This window comes from Ictalurus punctatus, chromosome 11 (genome assembly GCF_001660625.3).
Source record: "Ictalurus punctatus breed USDA103 chromosome 11, Coco_2.0, whole genome shotgun sequence".
NCBI classification, from domain to species: Eukaryota; Metazoa; Chordata; class Actinopteri; order Siluriformes; family Ictaluridae; genus Ictalurus; species Ictalurus punctatus.
Window position 1 is genome coordinate 27,725,080 of NC_030426.2, and position 19,177 is coordinate 27,744,256.

The window sequence follows — 19,177 nt, forward strand, 5'->3', positions numbered from 1 at the left end:
CAATAAGAGTTAAAATGAGTTTAAAACAGAGGCTGCAGAAGTCAGCCATTTTAGCCGACTTTGGAGCTCAGATACTTTTGTTTATTCAATCAAAATGTTTGAGATAATTTATACATTTAATTAATTTTAACACATGGTGAACCTGTAGTACATTTCATTTACAATATTAAAACCTCTGTTTGTAGTGATTGTGGGCTATAATTCTGACCACTACACAGTTACTATTATAAGTCATTTACAAAATCAAGTATACTTACAACCAATTGCCCGGGTGCAGAGTAAAGTACCACACGGAACCAGAGAGTGAGGAAAAGCAAGATCCAATTTTATTGTTCCACCACACGAGATCCCCACAGTTTGAGACGTCCCAAAATGTGATCTGACACCCGGAGCTGAAACTCCCTTATTTATACAGTTTTCTAAACCCAAACATCAATACGTTTAGACAGAGCTTTCCCAGAATACCATTATGTACACGAATCAACAATTTCGAGAGACCTTGTTCCCACGGAGTCGGCTGATCTCATAGACTTATCTTGAGGACTTCGCCATTCCAGGGACAGTCATCTAGTAGGTGTAGCCCAGCTCCAATACCCTTATAATATAATTGATTATATTAATATTATGATAATTGATAATTGATATATTGATATTATGATAATCATATGATGATATGATAATATTGTTCAATTAAACCAGGGATTAATGTGTGTGACATTCTCATGAGTTACAAGGAAAAGGAGGAAACATGAAGCAGGCTTGTGACAACATTAAAGACAACTCCGGAATCTGTGTCTAACTACACGTCCCAAAGCACAGCATGGCCTACAGACATGGCCACCGAGAACTACAACAATCAGACTCTCTTGCTTTCACACACACCAGATTACAGATTACACACACCTGGACTCAATTACCCGCACAGCACTTCACAGTGTAAATAGATTCTCAGTTCATACACTCTCTCAGAAGTATACGCTCTGTCTCTTGTACCAGTCTATACTAAGACATTGTTCCCTTTTTCTTTCTCCAGTTTTCACCTCCTTTTATTGTATGCGTTTTTGACCTTGCCTGCTCTTGTTTACACTGTTTGCACACCACCTGACCCTTGCCTGTTCACTAACCATGTTTTTTTGGATTACGTCTTAGTATTGTTTTGCCTGGATTATATTTCCCTTTGTTGTTGTTTGCGAGTGCTTTTCAGCACTTTCTATATCATAGTCTCACTGCCTGCATTCCATGTCACTCCCTACTTTTATTTTCTCTGCTGTCACTCACTTCAACACAAAACACCTATTAGTAAAACTACCCACAGGTGCACGCTCATGCCAACCACTTATTCCCTCTGACTCTGCCTTTTTTGGGTTTTAAAGAGACTCTAGTTGGAAACCTTTGCTTGTATTTATCCCATTGTGGCAGCAAAGGCATTGGAAGGAGAAGGAGGGGTCGTGGAGAACAAAAAGTAAACAAGTAATTATATACACCTATTTGTGGATAACTGAATCCCATTTCCATGCCTTTCTTTTGTCAGTAAGTTGAAATAAGCAAAGACCTGTGGAGCCCAGCAAGCAGTGATGGTGAACTTCAACACAGTCAGTAGTGAAATAGTGCAATGACTGACTTTGATTTTGAATTCATGATGAAAGACGTGATGCTGAAAAGCAAGAACAGCTCATCTCTTCTCAAGAACATCTGCCTCCTACCCAACTTCCCATCCAACCTACTAGCTATTTCTTAGCATTCCTATATTATATTGCCTTTATACCACAGAGTCGTTGAGTTCTGCATTCTGATTGGTCGGAATGTGTCGATTAATTTCCTGTAAGAGCAGCTCTGACAGGAGTTTAGTTGTTAATTAAAAAAAAACCTGTGTGTAGTCATTGATAAGGTGAAATTTTCTGCGAGGAGATGTTTATGTAACATATATGGAAGGAGTCTCCAGTGTCAAACACTTTGTAACAGTCAAAGTTAAAGCTCTAACGTTAAGTTTTCTGGCATTTCCAGGACAGAGGAGTTTATGCTTTCGGAGACAATCTTGTTTTTTTGTCTTATTAACTTCAAGAGCAAGAAAGAAGAGATGCTGTTGAAGGAAGGGCTGTTTATAGCTGCTATATATTAACATAAATGAGAACAGGGATGACGTGTCATTCTTTAATAAATAATAAAATGTAGCCTAATAGTTGGCATATTGCTGTGGTTTAAGGGGAATAAAGCACGAGGGGGTGTTCTGTTATAGGAAAATAATCAATAATCAAATTGCGCTCAGGTTAGATGAGGTACTACAAAAGATATTTAGCACAAAAGAAATATTGTGAAAACTGAGAAGACTACTACCTCTGATATACTACTAATATTCTAATATTTCTTTCAGAAATTAATCTAAAGTAGTTAAAACAACTAATATGATTAATCAATATAACTGAGTAAAATAACTAATAAATAACTGAGTATGCTCTCACTTGCTTTATTATCACATAATGATTATACTATTGTACTATTGATTTTATGGTTGTACTAGTATTATGCAAAAAACATTATTGCACTGAATACATTTTTCATAACATTAAAGCATATATTTTTATGTTTATTCTCTTAAAGTGGTGTGTACTTAGTACTTAAAAGGTAATTAAACAAAAAAAAAGTGTTTTTTTTTTCTTTTTTCTTTTTTCAAAATAATTTTCCCGGATTGTTTCCTTGAATCTAATTTTAGACTAAAAGCACTTCCTTTACCGTGCAGCATTATTGTTCAGTTTCTTACTTCCCTGTATGGCAATCTCTTAGTTTCAGTCAGTTAATGATGTCTCATGTATTTAGTTTCACTTCTATTGTATTGTACACTGTTCATGTTTAACATTTGTTGGTTTTTTTTCTTCTTTTTTTTGCGCATTAAATATACTCTCACACATATGTGCCCGTACCGGTCTGAGTGTGGTTAGTGTGTGTCTAGTGGCAACACAGAAACACTAAAGACTACGGATTATTCCCTTTTGATTATATCACCCACTGGTGGCATTCTTTATACAGTACAGCCTCAAAGTTATAACTTCACCTGTTACAAACCGCTGATACTGGAGACTCCTTCCATACATGTTAAATAAATGTCTCCTTACAGAAAACTTCACCATATCAATAATTACACACATTTTGTAATCCATTTATATGGAGTGTCTGCTAGATTTATCTGTTAAACTCTAAGAGCTTTCCAGTTTGCTTGAGTGTCTGGCAGAAGCTTCCATGGAGTGTATCTGAAATATGTGTACAGAGGGAGGTTGTGGAAGACTTGAACATGGTTCACAATCATAGAGGCAGCTGCAAGACACTGTAGCCAAAAGGCTTTCGGGGTCTGTCATAGAGGTGGCCCTAGCTGGTGGACACCTGTGGTGAGGGAAGTCATCAAGTTGAAGAAGTCAGCCTTCTGAGAATTGATCAAGGCTGACTCTCCTGATTCAAGGGCTGTGGCAAAAGCAGCTGCTCTAGTGAAAGCTTGAGCAAGGGAGGTATATGGAGAAGCTATGGAAAAAGTATTTCGAGATGGCCCCAAAAATATTCTAGCAAACCATTGGCGCCTCAGAAGGTGGAGATGAGACAATCCACTACCTCTGTACTTGGTGTATTGTAGAGGGAGCCCTTTTAAGAATTTCTCAACCCATGAGGCACTTTTAAAACACTGTTGAGTAAAAGTGTTTGTGCAAAAATTGCATTTTAAAAGAAGGTACCAGTCACTTTGCCCTCACTCTTTCCTCTTAAGTGCGTCCAATAAATCATATAAAAACATATAAGGCCATATTCAGAGCTGGCGAATTAAGGTCAAACGTCATTGTCAGAGTCAGGTTACATACGTGCTTGGGCTCTGCATTTAGGTTATTACAACTACTCATCTGAATGTAGTTCACTCCTGTAGTGTATTGAGTGTTTGACATTAAACTCAATGATAAGTATTCATGGGCCACTGTTAAGATTTCGTTGATCCCTGCCTCAGAATTAAATTCTTGGACCCACTCTGCTGTTACCCTCTCAGTACTGAGCTCGGGAAGAAGTCACACAGACACAGAGTTCAGTGAAAGCTTCTTAGGTCAATGCTGAAATATGCAGAATAGGCACAAACTGCGATTACACTAATTACCGAGACAAGAATTGGGATCCCTTCTAGATGGGCCATTGCTAGAGGTCAACTTCGTTTTCTCTCCGATAGGGTCACAATGACTACAATTAGGACTTTGCCCGAACAGTTGACAGAACAAGTGTCTAGGTTCTGAGATTGGGCATAGCGAGTGCTAATTCAACAAGTTAAGCAATGTATGTGTGGTGAGACGCTGTTATTTGTCTCTACCCTCAAGGCTGTGTGATGTTCATGCCCCTTTGGCATGTATTCCTTATTGGGCCTCATTTAGTGGATATATAAAAAGGCATCACTAGGCTTTGAGTCACTTGGTCAGCTGATCACTGTTTCGGGGATTCTGCTGCATGTTTCTGTGATTTTGCTGCCAGAGGTCAGAGGTATATGTTTGTTCTGAATTTCTGGACTGTTGTTTAGAGTCATTTGTATATTGCTAATTGTAAAATTTTTGGCATTTCCTCAGGTGTGCTCGCTGTACTGCATAGTGCGGCTGATTGCCGTATATTGGAGTCAGATCGCTCCACACTAAAGAACTGATTGCATACACCACGCTGCGTGTCTGGTGACTGCTGCTCTCCTGCTTGGTAGGTGTACTTTTTTTGTTTACCATCATAGGTGGTTTCAGTATGTTGCACAGGTGCATGATCTAGTAAACTTTGTAGTTGGCTGCTGGATAGATTGTATGATCTCTGCGTGTTGGTATGTAAAACCCACTCATTTCTCTACAGCCACCTTTAAAGGTATGTGGATTCGATTTTTTTTTTAACTTTTCTTTGCATTTTACGTGCATAAACCAGCCATTAGCGTGTCTCTCTTCCTGTTCTGTCACTGCATGGCTTGACATGTTTTGCTTCTGTTTTGCTTCTGTTCCGTTTCCTCTTTTTTGTTTTGTGTTTTGGTTGTTTTAGGCATTTTGGCACTGTGGTTGTTTAAATATTTTTGTTTTGTTTCCTTCTTGCCGGCTTTTAAGCTTGTTCGTTGTTTGTTTTGTGTTGTTTATCATTTATATAATTTCTTACTATTGCTGCTTTTGATGTTTGTTTGCTGGTGGGTTTAGCTGCTTTGTCTGTTATATTTGTTATTTGTTTTACTACCATTATTATTTGTTTAACCTTCAAGCCTGGGGGTGGAGTCTGTGGGCCACTATTTGCACCAGGTTAGACTGAGTTTTGGTACAAAATAATGCTATATTTGTATGTGTTAAGGTGAGATGAGAAGAGGCCCCCTAAGGGCTACTTGATTGCAGTATTGCTCATGTTACAGATGGGCAGTGCTCAAGCACATATATCAGTATGGCTGGTGTGAATCCACTATGGCTGCTTCTAAGGCCATACAGACTTCACATAAGTCAATAATGAACTTTTTCACAATATCTGTTGTTACCCAGATGAGGATGGGATAGGATTATTTCTTTGGCTAGAATTTTAACAACGGTGTTGGCATTTTCTTTTGAGTATGAGAAAGCTTCTACCCATCTGGAGAATTTGTCCACAATAACTAAAAAAGTATTTGAGACCTCTACAAACCAAGCAAACCATCCCAGCTTTGGATTCGATCCAGTTTCCTCAATGAACTTTCATAGATCTCCCAGATCGGTATGATGGGTTTTTTGGCTACCCTGAATACTTTCTGGTTTACTGCGAGGTCTATTTCTCAAGCCTAATGGACCCCAAGCCCAGTGAGAAGTAATGGATAAGGTTAATGTTGTCTTGGTTTTTTGGCTCAGCCGGCCAGTGGACGCAGCGTCTAGCAGTCATGGGATCCAGGGGACTGGAGAATGTAACTCAGTTTGTGGGACTATTCGTGAAGGTGTTCAGCTGTCCAGAATCTTTGGCCGTCCTGGACGATCTGTTGGGGGAGGCCTGCCTCACACAAACACCTACCATGCCATTCACCACCTATTAAGGGTGGGCAAACTGGGTAACCTCCTCCCCCAAGCTCCTGCCTAAGACCCACTATGTGGTCTCCTCTGCCAATCTGCAGACAGAGGTCAATGGGGCGACCTCCTCCTCAGAGCTTCAACCTGAGAGCCACAAGGTAGTCTAATCTGCAGAGCTACAGCATGACACCCACGAGGCGGTCTTATCCTCAGAGCTCCAGCATAAAGTCAAGTTCCTGCTAGAGGTCAATAAGGTGACCTCCCTAGCCATGTTCCTGTCTGAGGTCAAGGAGATGGCCTCTCAAGCCAAGTTCCTGTCCAAGGTCCAAGAGATGGCCTGAAGAGAACTGAACCGCGAGTTCGATGTGCAAGCTCTTATTGAACGCACATTTTTTGGGTCTTCAGTGACGTTGACTTTGTTTACTTTCTACATGTGCTTTTGTTATGGTTTTTGTCCTGTCTCCGCCCCTGTCTTGTCATTGTTTTCAGCTGTCTTGTGTTTCACCTGAGTACCTCACCAAACAGGCTACACAGATACTAGTCCAGACTCTTGTTATCTCAAAACTGGACTACTGCAACTCATTACTCTTGGGTCTCCCGGCCAGCTCCATCAATCCCCTTCAAATGATTCAGAATGCAGCAGCACGCCTCGTCTTCAACCAGCCCAAGAGAACCCATGTCACACCCCTCTTCATCTCCCTCCACTGGCTTCCTGTAGCCGCCAGCATCAAATTCAAGGCCTTGATGCTCACCTACAAGACCTTGTCTGGAACACCATCCTCCTTCCTCAACTGTCTCCTGAAGGTTTACGTTCCCTCACGCAATCTGCGATCGATTAGTGACTGACACTTAGTAGTACCTACTCAGTGTGGCTCAAGATCCCTTTCAAGAACCTTCACACTAACTGTTCCTCAGTGGTGGAATTGACTTCCAACCTCAATCCAGACTGCAGAATCTCTCACCATCTTCAAAAAACAGCTAAAGACACACCTCTTCCGTGAACACCTAACCAACTCATAAAATAAATAAATAAATAAATCGCACTAACACCTCTACTCTGCACACTTTGCTTCTTCTGGAACTCAATTAATGGATCTTGTATGGTAGCACTACTTGTATTGTTCTCTGCTTGATATATCGCTTTGCTTGTAGTTTCTCATTTGTAAGTCGCTTTGAATAAAAGTGTCTGCTAAATTAATAAATGTACATGTAATAAATGTTAAACCCCTCGTGTCTCTTTTGTACCTTGTGTAGTTTTGAGTGTTAACTCCTTACTCCTTACCAAGCCGTTATTTCTTGTTTCTCGTTTTTGATTCATGTTTATTGATCTTGTTTCTTGTTTCTCATTTCTGATTCCAGCCTTGCCCAGTTTATGCTTGTTTGTAGATCTCCTGACCCATTGCCTGTTATTTCAACCACGCTATTGTCTCATGATTCGGATTTGCATCCTAACCTTCATTACAAGGATTACGTGACACAGAGCTTGTTCCTTTATTCCAGTAATTATTAAAATGGACTTTACCTGACAGCTCAGAGGTGTGTATAACACAAGAAGTGATGTCATAATAATTAGCCTGGTAATTTACTTACAAGTTATGTAACTTCCTGCAAGAGAGCAAAGAAAACTACCAAGGTTATGGCATTTGTAGATAGACAGTTTATGTCACGATTCCCCCTTGAAGCAGCGTGCTCTAAGCGCGAATGCGTGAGCACCTGCTTTTCCGTTGTTGACTGTAATGACATCTGGACACATGGGTTTTGTTTATGTTTCTGTCATGTCTCCTCCCTGTTCTGTCATTGGCTGGGATTTCACGTGGGTCTGAATTGCTCTCAGCTGCTAGCGGTTTAGATGCTGATCATGTCCGCATATCCGTCCTATCTCTGCTCCGTCACGATTCGTGACAGTTTAGTTACAGAAAAACTAGTAGTAATTTAAAAGAAAGAACTTTATGCTACATTTTTCAGTTCTGCTCCTGAAATCTTCAGTCAGTTTACAGACTTCAGCCTTTACACATGTAGTTGTTAGTTCAGCTTACTAAAGTGTGTCTCACACACTTTTCCCTGTACTTATAAAATCGAAACAGGAGCATCTTACTGATATTCAGATATTAAATTAATCAATTTTCACATACATTGTTCATAGTATACAGTACTGTTTTTAAATACACTTAAAGTGTTTTTATTCTTTGTTTCTTTATTTTAAGTAATAGGCATGGCATGTCATTTGGTCTTACGATTTTGTTTCTTAAAAGACTTAGTCATTTATTTTCCCTGTGTTTTTTAGGTCTTATATGGAATTTACATCTATATATAAATACCTTATTTATGCTCAAAGGCATTTTGCCTGGTGATTGTGAGTTTGAATACTGCATTGTAAAAATACAAATTGTAAATTTGATCTTTTCATACGAAGCAGTGCTATGTGCTTAACAGTCTAAAAAAGTCTTAGAATCATCTATTGCTAAATGAACTTTTGCAATCCAGTAATTTGCTTGTAAATAGTGCTAGTTTCTTCAGTTTGTCATGGGGTCTGGAGATCCATGAAGCAAAGCAAGGGGGTTTGTGATTTTTAAAATTTTAGTTATTGTTTTGGAAATCACAGCCCACTATTATCAAAACTGATGTATTTATTAATGAAATGTCGACTTGGACCTAATGTGTTCTGTTGATTTAAAATGTATTTTAAAAAATTAAGATTATAGAATGAGCTAAAATAAATTGAGCACTAATAACAAAACTATTATTATTATTATTATTATTATTATTATTATTATTAGTGAGCCTTCTTGGCTGGGCAGGCAGAACACAGACACTGGGAGACCGAGATGGTGCCCTAAACAGTGCTATTTATTTACAGTGAGGAGTGGGAGTATAGTTGCAAGGGAGAGGAGGGAGAGCGGGGGCAGTGCTGTCTTGCAAGCGCAGGGTGCGATGAGGGTGCTGGAGCTGCCGTGAGGAGAGACCCAGGAGCCGTCGAGGAGGCCGAGGAGGGTCGGCAGAGGCGTAATGCAGCCGAGGAGTTTCTTCTCCACTGTCCTCGTCATTGTCTTTTGCGTTGGCATCTAGAATGAGAGAGAGGGAGAGAGAGAGAGAGATGTTAGCATGCATGCGTGTGGAGCTCGAATGGTGGAGAGAAGCTGTTCCAAACCAGAGTGCTGTTGAACCAGAAGGTAGCTGTCAAACTCCGATACCTGGTTGAGCCTCCAGAAATCATTGCACAGCCGGGTACTGGCGTCAGGCTTCAGAACCATCACAATGAGGCTGGACCAGGGACTGGTAGATTCTTCGAAGATTCCATCCCACAACATCCGGGTGACTTCCTCCTCAATAGCTTGAGGGTGAGCCTCTGGGACACCGTAGGGCCACTGTCTGACCACCAGTGCATATTCTGCTGCCCCACCTCACAGCCATGTTTGCTCTTCCTGTCCAAAACAACCAAGGTGCTGGAATGGTGCTGTCCCTTTAGCCCCGCCGTCGTATATTATTATTATTATTGTTATTATTATTATTATTATTATTATTATTATTATTATTATTATTATAATCAGGAAATGACTGTGACAGGAGTGAAATATCTCCAATATCTTTTTGACAGGATCATCACTAATAGTATTTAAGACATTTCCTTTTCTACCCTGGTGTTTACTGTGTGAGTACTCATGACCTGAAATCCCAGCAGATAATTGCATAACATGTGTGTAGACTGGAAATGCGGTGACTGGTGCACGCTAATAATGCGGTAATACAAAAGTTAAAAATTAAATGACTTTGCGGTGAGAGAACAGGTCTGAAAAAAATAGTTCCGGTAAACAAATAAATGTGATGGAATTGCTGATGGGTAATCAGGAAGTGGGTGAAATATTTTTCAGAATTGATATCAGCAGAACTACACAAACCTGTCTGACTCCATTCAGTGCAACTCATACAGATGAGGTCAGCATGTCAGTAATTTGGTCTGTAATGGGTTGGGCATGATGACTTAGTGGTTAAGTTGTTTGCCTCACACCTTGGGTTGGGGGTTCAAATCCCGCTTCTGCCCTGTGTGCACAGAGTATGCATGCTCTCCCTATGCTTCAGGGGTTTCCTCTGGGTACTCCGGTTTTCTCCCCCAGTCCAACGACATGTGCTGCAGGGTGACTGGCATTTCCAAATTGTCCGTAGTGTGTGATTGTTCCGTGAAATGGGTTTGCACTCAGTCCAGGGTACCCCGAGTTCCCTGCATTAGGTGCCAGGCTCCCCCACGTGTAGGATAAGCAGTATGAAAAAATGGATGGATGGTGTATAATTCTGATAATACCAATATTGACTGTTGAGAGGCATATTTAAATAAAACATTAATTTTAATGCTTTTAAAAAACTTTTTTTTTTTGCCTGGACCCTAAAAAAATCTCAAGCCAAAAAAGTCTGTAGCATAAGCTTTATCATGAATGCAGACTTGCTGGATGCAAGTTTATTAAAGTTTGTGAATGAAGAACTACACAAACTCCTCCATTTTATATACCAAGAGCCAAAACTGTTTTTTTTTTTTATCATGAACTGCCATCAGTAACACACAGCTAACATCTACCACTAGGTGTCAGGATTCCCCTGCCCAAACACTTGATTGATGTAGAGACTGAATAACAAAACATGGTCAAAATATATTGCTTGTAAGCAGTAGGAGCCTGCGAACCTCCACCTTAAAAATTGAACAGTTAATAAATAAAAATATAAAATCTTTGCATACTGCTGGTTTACAATAAAAGTAAAATCACAATTTGCTATTCTGAGTTCATGTTTACAGTTAAGCCACTGATCTTGTCAGCAAGATGAAATTTAAAGTAAGTCTCAATGCAAAATAATTCCTAAATTACTGAGCAATATGTAAGATATGTAAGATTGCTTTCTGGACCGGTCTGATCCATCCTGATGTTCTACTTCTGGTTGGAGTTCTCATCAGTTGGAGGTCACATGCTGCTGCTGAGGATGTCCCACATGGTGCAGTCTGAAGATCACTGAGATTACTGAGGACGGTTCCACTTAAACACCATAAAGATGCTTTGGACCTCAATTCATATGAACAGTTATGCTATGATAGCTTTAACACTACAATCACCACAAACAGTTCTACACTCGAGTCTCCATCAGTGAACAGTGGAGAAGTTCAACAAAACAGACTTCCTGTAGAAACTGTAATGAATTTCCTGCTTGCACAACTGCACTATTTCAGCATGTAGTCTTAGAACATTTATAGAAGGGGTGTATTTATTTATAATCGCACTATCTGGTGTCAGCCAGATGAGGACGGGTTTCCTTTTGAGTCCGGTTCCTCTCAAGGTTTCTTCCTCATATCGTCTGAGGGAGTTTTTCCTCACCATCGTCACCTCTTGCTGCTCATTAAAGCTGCTTTGGGACAATGTCCACTGTTAAAAGCTCTATACAAATAAAACTGAATTAAGACATGATTTTTTCTGGTGCTGCTGAAATCAGATAGACTTTTAAAGGTTAAAGAAGTAGGTACAGTTGACAAGGCAATAAAGGTGAATGCACAGTTAATGGTTTATATAGAAGTGATTATTTGTTTGCAGGAGAGTGTGATCAGTCAAAGTTGATCATGGATAGATGGATTGCGAGTCGTGTTAGAAAGTTATTTGTTTGCTCTGTTGTTTCAGCACTGTAGGACAACTATTGTGGTGAGAATTCCATGCACTGAAATTTAATTTGACCACTGCAAACAGTCTGCACAGTCCCCCAACACACACACACACACACACACACACACACACACACACACACACACACACACACACACACACACACACACACACACTTCCTCTTGATAAACATTTGATTTTGCATCTAGAGATCCAAGAAATATTGTTATATGAAGGATATTATGGTCAGAACCACAGCAGTTACACAGACAGATAAAGATGCCATAAATACACAGTTTGTCAAAAAATATTTACATTTTATTATTATTATTATTAGTAGTAGTAGTAGTAGTAGTTGTAGTAGTTGTATTATAATAAACCTAAAATGTCCATGAAATGGAAATTCCAAGGAAATTATTTCTGATCATAACTATAAATATTAGCCACTTATTTCCTTTTCTACCCTGGTGTTTACATTGTGAGCGTGCATGACCTGAATTCCAGAAGATAATTACATAGCATGTAATTAGACTGGAAATGCAGTAACTGGTGCAGTGCAGTAACTGGTGCAGTAAGTGATGCGGTAATACAAAAGTTATTTTCTAAAATAGTGAATAAAAATGTCCTCCCCAGGCCAAAGACATGCGTTGTAGACTGATTGGCATCTATAATTGTCCGTAGTGTGTGCGATTGTGCCCTGTGATGGGTTGGCACCCCGTCCAGAGTCCCCTGGGATAGGCTTCCCGTGGCCAGGGATCAGAGTTTGGGGCTCTCGTGATTCAACTGAGGGGTATAGGAGAAAGAAAGCAATTGCAAAATGAAAAGGCCATGCACAAGCTCTGCTGAGCAAGTGTGGAAGAGTGTTGATATTCTGTCCTCTACTGGGGAAATTGCTGAGTGATGGAAGGAGCATGTTGAGGAACTCCTTAACTCAGTAGACCAGAAATCTCTGGTGTACTACTTTTGAGAACTTTTGAGAATCTTTGTGGTTGATGCCTTCATAGTGGCAAGGCTGTAAGGGTGGATAAGATTTGGACAGGGGTGGAATACAATGCACTGGACCTCTGCTGCCTGATTTGATGCTGAAGTCTGATCCTGACACTGCTCTGGGTCTTCTTGAATTCTGGACCTTGCCTGATTTTATCCTGATGCTCTACTTCCACTTGGAGCTTCTGCACTTAACTTTTCCTGCTCTGGATAGTCCCATATGAGTCCTAACGATTTGCAAAAAAGTCTACATCTGGATTTCTGTAAAACTACTGTGTGACAATATCTGTTGCTGAAAACATTATATAAATAAAAATAGCTGTTAGATTTTGCCCTCATTAAAGTTGAGGAAGTGCTTTTTTTTAACCTCATTATATATATTTTCTGCTTGTTTGTTTTGTCAAGGACATGAAATTCTTGTGCTGAAGATAATTGCATGCTATGTGCCTAACCTAGAAATATGCTAGTAGGCTATTTACATACTTAAGGAGGACATTCCAGTGATGTAATAGATCTGACAAATAGCACCATGGGAAATCTGGGTAGATATAACAGTGTGCCAAGAGAGAACCAGAACACTTGCTGACTTGAACAGAGACAGAGGCAGAGGGCTGAATGCAAAAATGCTGAGATATCAGTGTGTAGTCATGGCCCTGGTCCTATATTTAAAAGGTAAAGTATTTGCTATTATCACTCTTAGCTGATAAATGTTTCAATATTTATTTTTCTTTGTTTGCTTGAATAAAGGAGATCAGAATATAAAAAAAGATTTTGCCGGCAAAATGTAATTCAACTGAATTTTAAACTGATTCAAAACATTTGTGTCCTACTAATAAGAATAGGCTTTGTGATCAACAGCTTACTAAATATTTGATGGATTTTATATTGTATGTAAACATTGTATTTTACATTTCATAATGCGTATTCTATGTGATCTTTTCACACTACAGGCTCCCTTTCCCAACTCAGTGGTAGGTACTCATCTCAATCTTAAGTCACGTTTATTTTGTTCTGTTCTGCTCAATCAGTGAAAAGAGAGTAATAAATAAACGTGTAATAGAGTTTCTCCTTTTCTCAGTATGTGGTCGTGCACATTTTAACAGCCGTATTATGGGTGGAGAGAATGCTTCAGAAGGGGCGTGGCCATGGCAGGTTACTTTACAGAGCCATGGTAAACAGGACGGCCATTTCTGTGGAGGATCCCTCGTCAACAAAGACTGGGTTCTAACAGCAGCCAGCTGTTTCTCCAGGTTAACATCACACACATTAATGCACATAACACTGTACTGACACTACTCAGAGAGGTAAATGAACAAATGACTGAATATCTTTCTTTCTTTCAGGGAAAGAAAGTCTGCTGTGACTGTGTATTTGGGGAAACAGACTTTCAACGGCTTCAATCCCAATCAGATGATCAGATATGTTAAGGAGGTGATCCTTCACCCCAACTACAACAGCACAACCAAAAACAATGACATTGCACTTCTGCGTCTGCACAGTTCTGTCACCTTCTCAGACTACGTCAGACCAGTGTGCCTGGCTGGACAAGGCAGCCTTTTCCCTGATGATGCTATGAGCTGGATCACAGGCTGGGGAAACATGAACTCTACAGGTAAAATCCAACACAAATCCATGGCTCCATGCACAAGAAGTTCATTGACTGTGTTCTCTTTAGAGAAACGCTACAACTCAAAGGCAACTGACCATGAGTGGTGTCTGAGAGGAAACATCTTGGATTTCTCCTGTTCGAGTGTTTGAATTAGGATGTGTTTAGAGAATACTCAGACAGCCTCCAGACCCTAACGAGCTGACCATTAAATCTTAATTTGAGCATGGCTGGGGCTGGAACAACTGTATATCAGAACAGATTGCCAGGCATTTCTCTATCTGGCAAGTCTCCAGCTGAACATTAGTCCAGCTAAGCTATAACGTTGTTCAGTGTACTCATATGCAGATTAAGTTTGAACTGGGGGGCAGAGTAATGGAAAAAGTAGCATTGCTGCCTCACAGCTCCGAGGTCCCTGTTTCAATCCTGAGCTCTGGTTGTTGTCCATGCAGAGTTCCTCATGTTCTTTCAGGGTTCATGTGTCTTTCTTCTGGGTCCTCCGGTGTCCTCCCAATCCAAAATCATGTACTTAGGTGGCCTGGCTACTCTAAATTACCCCTAGTCAGTAAATGACTGTGTGCATGTGTGTGTGTGGTGTCCTGTGATGGACTGGTGTCCCATCTTGAGTGAATTCTCCAACCATGTTCCCAGGATATGGATTACATGGCCTTGACCAGAATAAAGCATTACTGAAGATGAATGAATTAATGAATTAACAAAAAAGATGGACAGTAGCACCTTCCTGTGTCTTGACATATCTTAATTGTGGATGCACGACAGTGTTTCCTCTTTATGTGAGATTGTGTTAAAGTTTCAAAAATTATTGAACATATTGTCCTCTTTGATAACTTTATATACTACTGGTTGTGAAGTACCTCAAGTGTCTGGGGAGCAAATAGAGTTTAAACTAACTCCTCTCAAGGCATGGTTTAAGACCGACTTTAGTCCCAGACTTACAATCAAACAAATTCATACACACAAAGATATGAATATAAGCTGCTATCTTTTTAATAAATAGTGATGTTTATTTGTTATTGTTTGTGTTTAGTGCCTTTGCCTGGTGTGCTGCAGGAGGCAATGGTGCCCATTGCTAATGCTTATCTTTGTGATTATCTACTGAATCCTGGATCCATTACCACAAACATGATCTGTGCTGGTTATATAAATGGAGGCCCAGGGATCTGCCAGGTACACTCAGCAAAATATCTGAACCTAGATCAACCTTCTAGTGTGAACGGATAATAGAACTGTTTGGTCCTTTACATCATGTCTGCAAAACACTGAGATTACAACAAAAGTTATTTTCTCTTCTGAAAGGGGGACTTTGGTGGTCCATTGGTGACGAAGCTCGGTGCAGCCTGGATTCAGGCAGGTATCATGAGCTGGAGTAAGGGCTGTGCACAGCACAACTCACCTGGTGTGTATACTCTGGTGTCCCAGTACCAGATCTGGATATCCAGCATAATCAAATCAGACCTTCCTGGATTTGTCAGGTATAACATTATTTGGTCATAAATTTATCTAACAAACTCAGTTCATGATTCAATGACTGGCTTTAAGTTTTCGCCAAAATGTGTTCTTGTGTCTTTCCAGGTACCAATACAGTGGGACGACCGGTGACAGTACTGATGGATAACAACATTTATTAGTTTACATGAGATTGTTTTACTGCACATGTCTATATTTATTTATTTTTTTACTGGAGATGAAGAGAACAGTTTTGATATATAGCTTTTATCGTAAAGCAGTACTGTAATTATGATATAATCCATTTATTTTGCATAATTAAATTGTAGACAAATGAATTAATGTCTAGTTGCCAAGTATTTATTTCAGTTGTGGACTATTTGTGAACAATTTGGGATAAATTACATTTTACCTCAAGCAGGTATATTAATAAAGCTTTTTACTGAAATAAACGTTTTTTTGAATTCCTTTGTGTATTGAGACCTTGTCATTGTGAAAGGGCATGTGTACCACAGAGCTATGTCACCAGGAGCCTAATGCTCCTAGTAGGGCCACCCTTGAACAGTGAACATATCTGGGGTGAGACATCAGACAAAGAGCAAATGGTGACATGGAGTTGGGGGTCAGGTGCAAAGTTAGGCAGCAGGCACGCGATTGTCAGTCTTAGGAAGAATAAAATATCTGCATATACAGTAGGCTGGTGTGTGTAATATATATATATATATATATATATATATATACACCAGCCTAAATTTAAACAGGGAGAGTGGGCATCCCTATCTGGTACCTACAAATATGTGTAATGAGTTAGTATTAATGCCATAGGCTATAGGTGAAGTAAAGAACCCTAATCTCTTGACTAAATGATTTCCCAAAGCCAAATATCCTAAATGACTTTGTCATATGTTTTCTCTGCACAAATTTGACTGTTGCTGGTTTTACTTTTGTCATGGAACAGCTTGAAAGCAGGGACATAGGTTAGCTTTATAGTTATAACGCCTGATGAGGTTGGAGAATACATGGCGAGGGATCTGAGAGGGCTCCTCCATACAGAACCTCTCCAGATCCTTCAAATTTCAGGTCCATGCTGGTGGACTCTCCTCTTCAGTTCACCACACAGGTGTTCTATGGGGTTCAGGTCAGGGGACTGGGATGGTCATGGCAGGACCTTGATTTTGTGGTCAGTAAACCATTTTTGTGTTGATTTTGATGTATGTTTTGGATCATTGTCCTGCTGGAAGATCCAACCACGGCCCATTACAGGCTTTCTGGCAGAGTTTTTATTTAATATCTGTTGATGTTTAATAGACTCCATGATGCCAGGTATCCCAGACATGTTCATAAATCCCTGAGATCCCAGTCAAGTCTCATGTCTTTGTTCTAATTTTAGCAAAAGTTATTTCAGCTAGTTATTATAATTAACAGTGTATGAGGCTAAATTAATTTTGAAATAATAAAACTGATTACTTCTACACAAGTCATGTTCATTTATTCAAAATTGTCTAATAAAGAACACAAGGTTTTACTTAAATCATTGATTTCATTTTTATACACAATCAAAAAACTATTACTTTAAAACTATTATTAATGGTCACTCGGAACTCAATTTTTAAGTGATTTTTATTGGAAATTCACTTTGAAGCAATCTGCAGCAAGACTAACTTGATTACTCTCCCTTCAAAGTGCCCTTCAAATAGGGATTTATACCATTTGGAACAAAGAGACTGTCACCACAAAGGAAAAAAAACTGTGCTGTGTATTTTGAACTATTTGACTTGCCATAGTTTGCTGTAGTTCTCAAGCAATGATGAGTAATGTTGTCTTCTAGTGACTATCAGTGATAACAAAACAGCAAGGATGTATAGATGCAATTTAACTTGGTAAACTTGGATATTATATGCATATGTGCTTGTCCATAATCATAAGGAATATGCTTTATAATTTCTTTATAGTATGTTCATGTACTTTATAGTTATTTGTTTCTTCATGCCTACTGCACTGAATCCATGGTGACTAAACAAATTACAGGCTGGATTCAGGGTGATATCCCTAACTGGGGTAGGGGCTGTGCAAATACCAACACACCTGGTGTGTATTCTCTGGTATTCCAATAAAGAATCTGGATATCCAAAAGAATCATTATTTGGTATTATCAAACATTATTTGGTCATCAAATAGGCAGAATACAGTCCCCTCTGAAAGTACTGAAATGGCAAGGCCAGTTATTTAGTTTTGCTATACACTGAAGACATTTGGGTTTGAGATCAAAAGATGAATATGAAACAATAGAATTCAGAATTTCAGGCATTCATTTCTTGATGTTTATGTCTAGATGTGTTAAACAATATAAAACATGGCACCTTTGGTGGCAGATAACCCAATTTTTAGGTCAGCAAATCTATAGGAACAGATAGTCTTAAAGTAAATCAAAGTAAATACCACTTAATATTTCAGGATGCAGCGTCAACCTCTGAACCATAAACAAGCTAGTGTTGTGGTCTTTGCATCGTTACTTGCTCGGCGCAGAATACTGTTGTCTTGGACCTCTCCACAACCCCCCTCTATATCAGTCTGGCTTAAAGATTTAATCTTCTTTTTAAAACTTGAAAAAATCAAGTACAACATCAGAGGCAGGGGTGACTCATTTTTGGGAAAATGGGCACAATTTATTACCTACTTCAATGATGTACGCACCCTGGTGGTGTATTGAGGAGAGGTGGACTGTAATTCCTGATCATCTTACCCCCCTTTTTTGTTGTTGTTGTTTTGGGGTTTTATGTTTGTTAGTTTTTTGTTTTTGTTTTTTTGTGGGGTTTTTTTTGTTGTTTTGTTTAGTTTTGTTTTTTTCTTTGGTTGTTTGTTTATTGTTTTTTTGTTTCCCCCTTTCTTTTGGTTTTGGCTGTGGTTGTTGTTGGGGTTGTTGGGTGGGGTGTTATGTAAAATGTAACTTTTCAATAAAAATTCTATGATCAAAAAATATTTCAGGATGGATGGATGAACCATAATCAAACAAATCATAGATATCCAGAAAATGAGTCTTGAACATGAACGTGTAAGCAATGTTTCTGAAATTAAGGCTGCTGCATTTTCAACTAACTGGGGCTTGTTTTTGAACCTATGGGAAATTCCAGGCAGCAGGGCACTATATTTGTACACCTTCAAGGTGGCAAAAGCAAGAATTAATTTTGTATGCATCACTTTTTAGCAAGCCTGTGTCAACAATGAAAACCTCCCTGAGACGGAATGAGGAAGAAACCTTGTAAGGAACAAGCGTAAAAGAGAACCCATCCTATTTTGAGTGATGATAGTGAGATTTTGATCATTACTTTAAATGATTGTCAGATCTATTTACTCTAATACTCTGTCAGATTAGTATTGGAGGCCTAGTCTACATCCTGATGTTCAGAAATGCATCAGGTCTTGTTCTGTTTGTGATCACGCCAAGACTCCCAAACAACTACATGATGGCAATCTAGAACTCTTACCAG

The 19,177-nt window shown here is 39.3% G+C and overlaps 1 protein-coding gene across 1 annotated transcript; it reads left to right on the top strand.

The window, feature by feature from the left end:
- Positions 1-13,104: 13,104 nt before the first annotated feature.
- On the top strand, positions 13,105-16,150 carry LOC108272226 (serine protease 27). The gene is made up of 7 exons (XM_017480522.3): positions 13,105-13,288; positions 13,567-13,587; positions 13,695-13,866; positions 13,960-14,228; positions 15,271-15,410; positions 15,540-15,715; positions 15,816-16,150. The coding sequence occupies exons 1-7, from the start codon at positions 13,240-13,242 to the stop codon at positions 15,856-15,858; spliced, it is 870 nt and encodes a 289-aa protein (XP_017336011.1). The 5' UTR covers positions 13,105-13,239; the 3' UTR covers positions 15,859-16,150.
- The last annotated feature ends 3,027 nt before the right edge of the window (positions 16,151-19,177 follow it).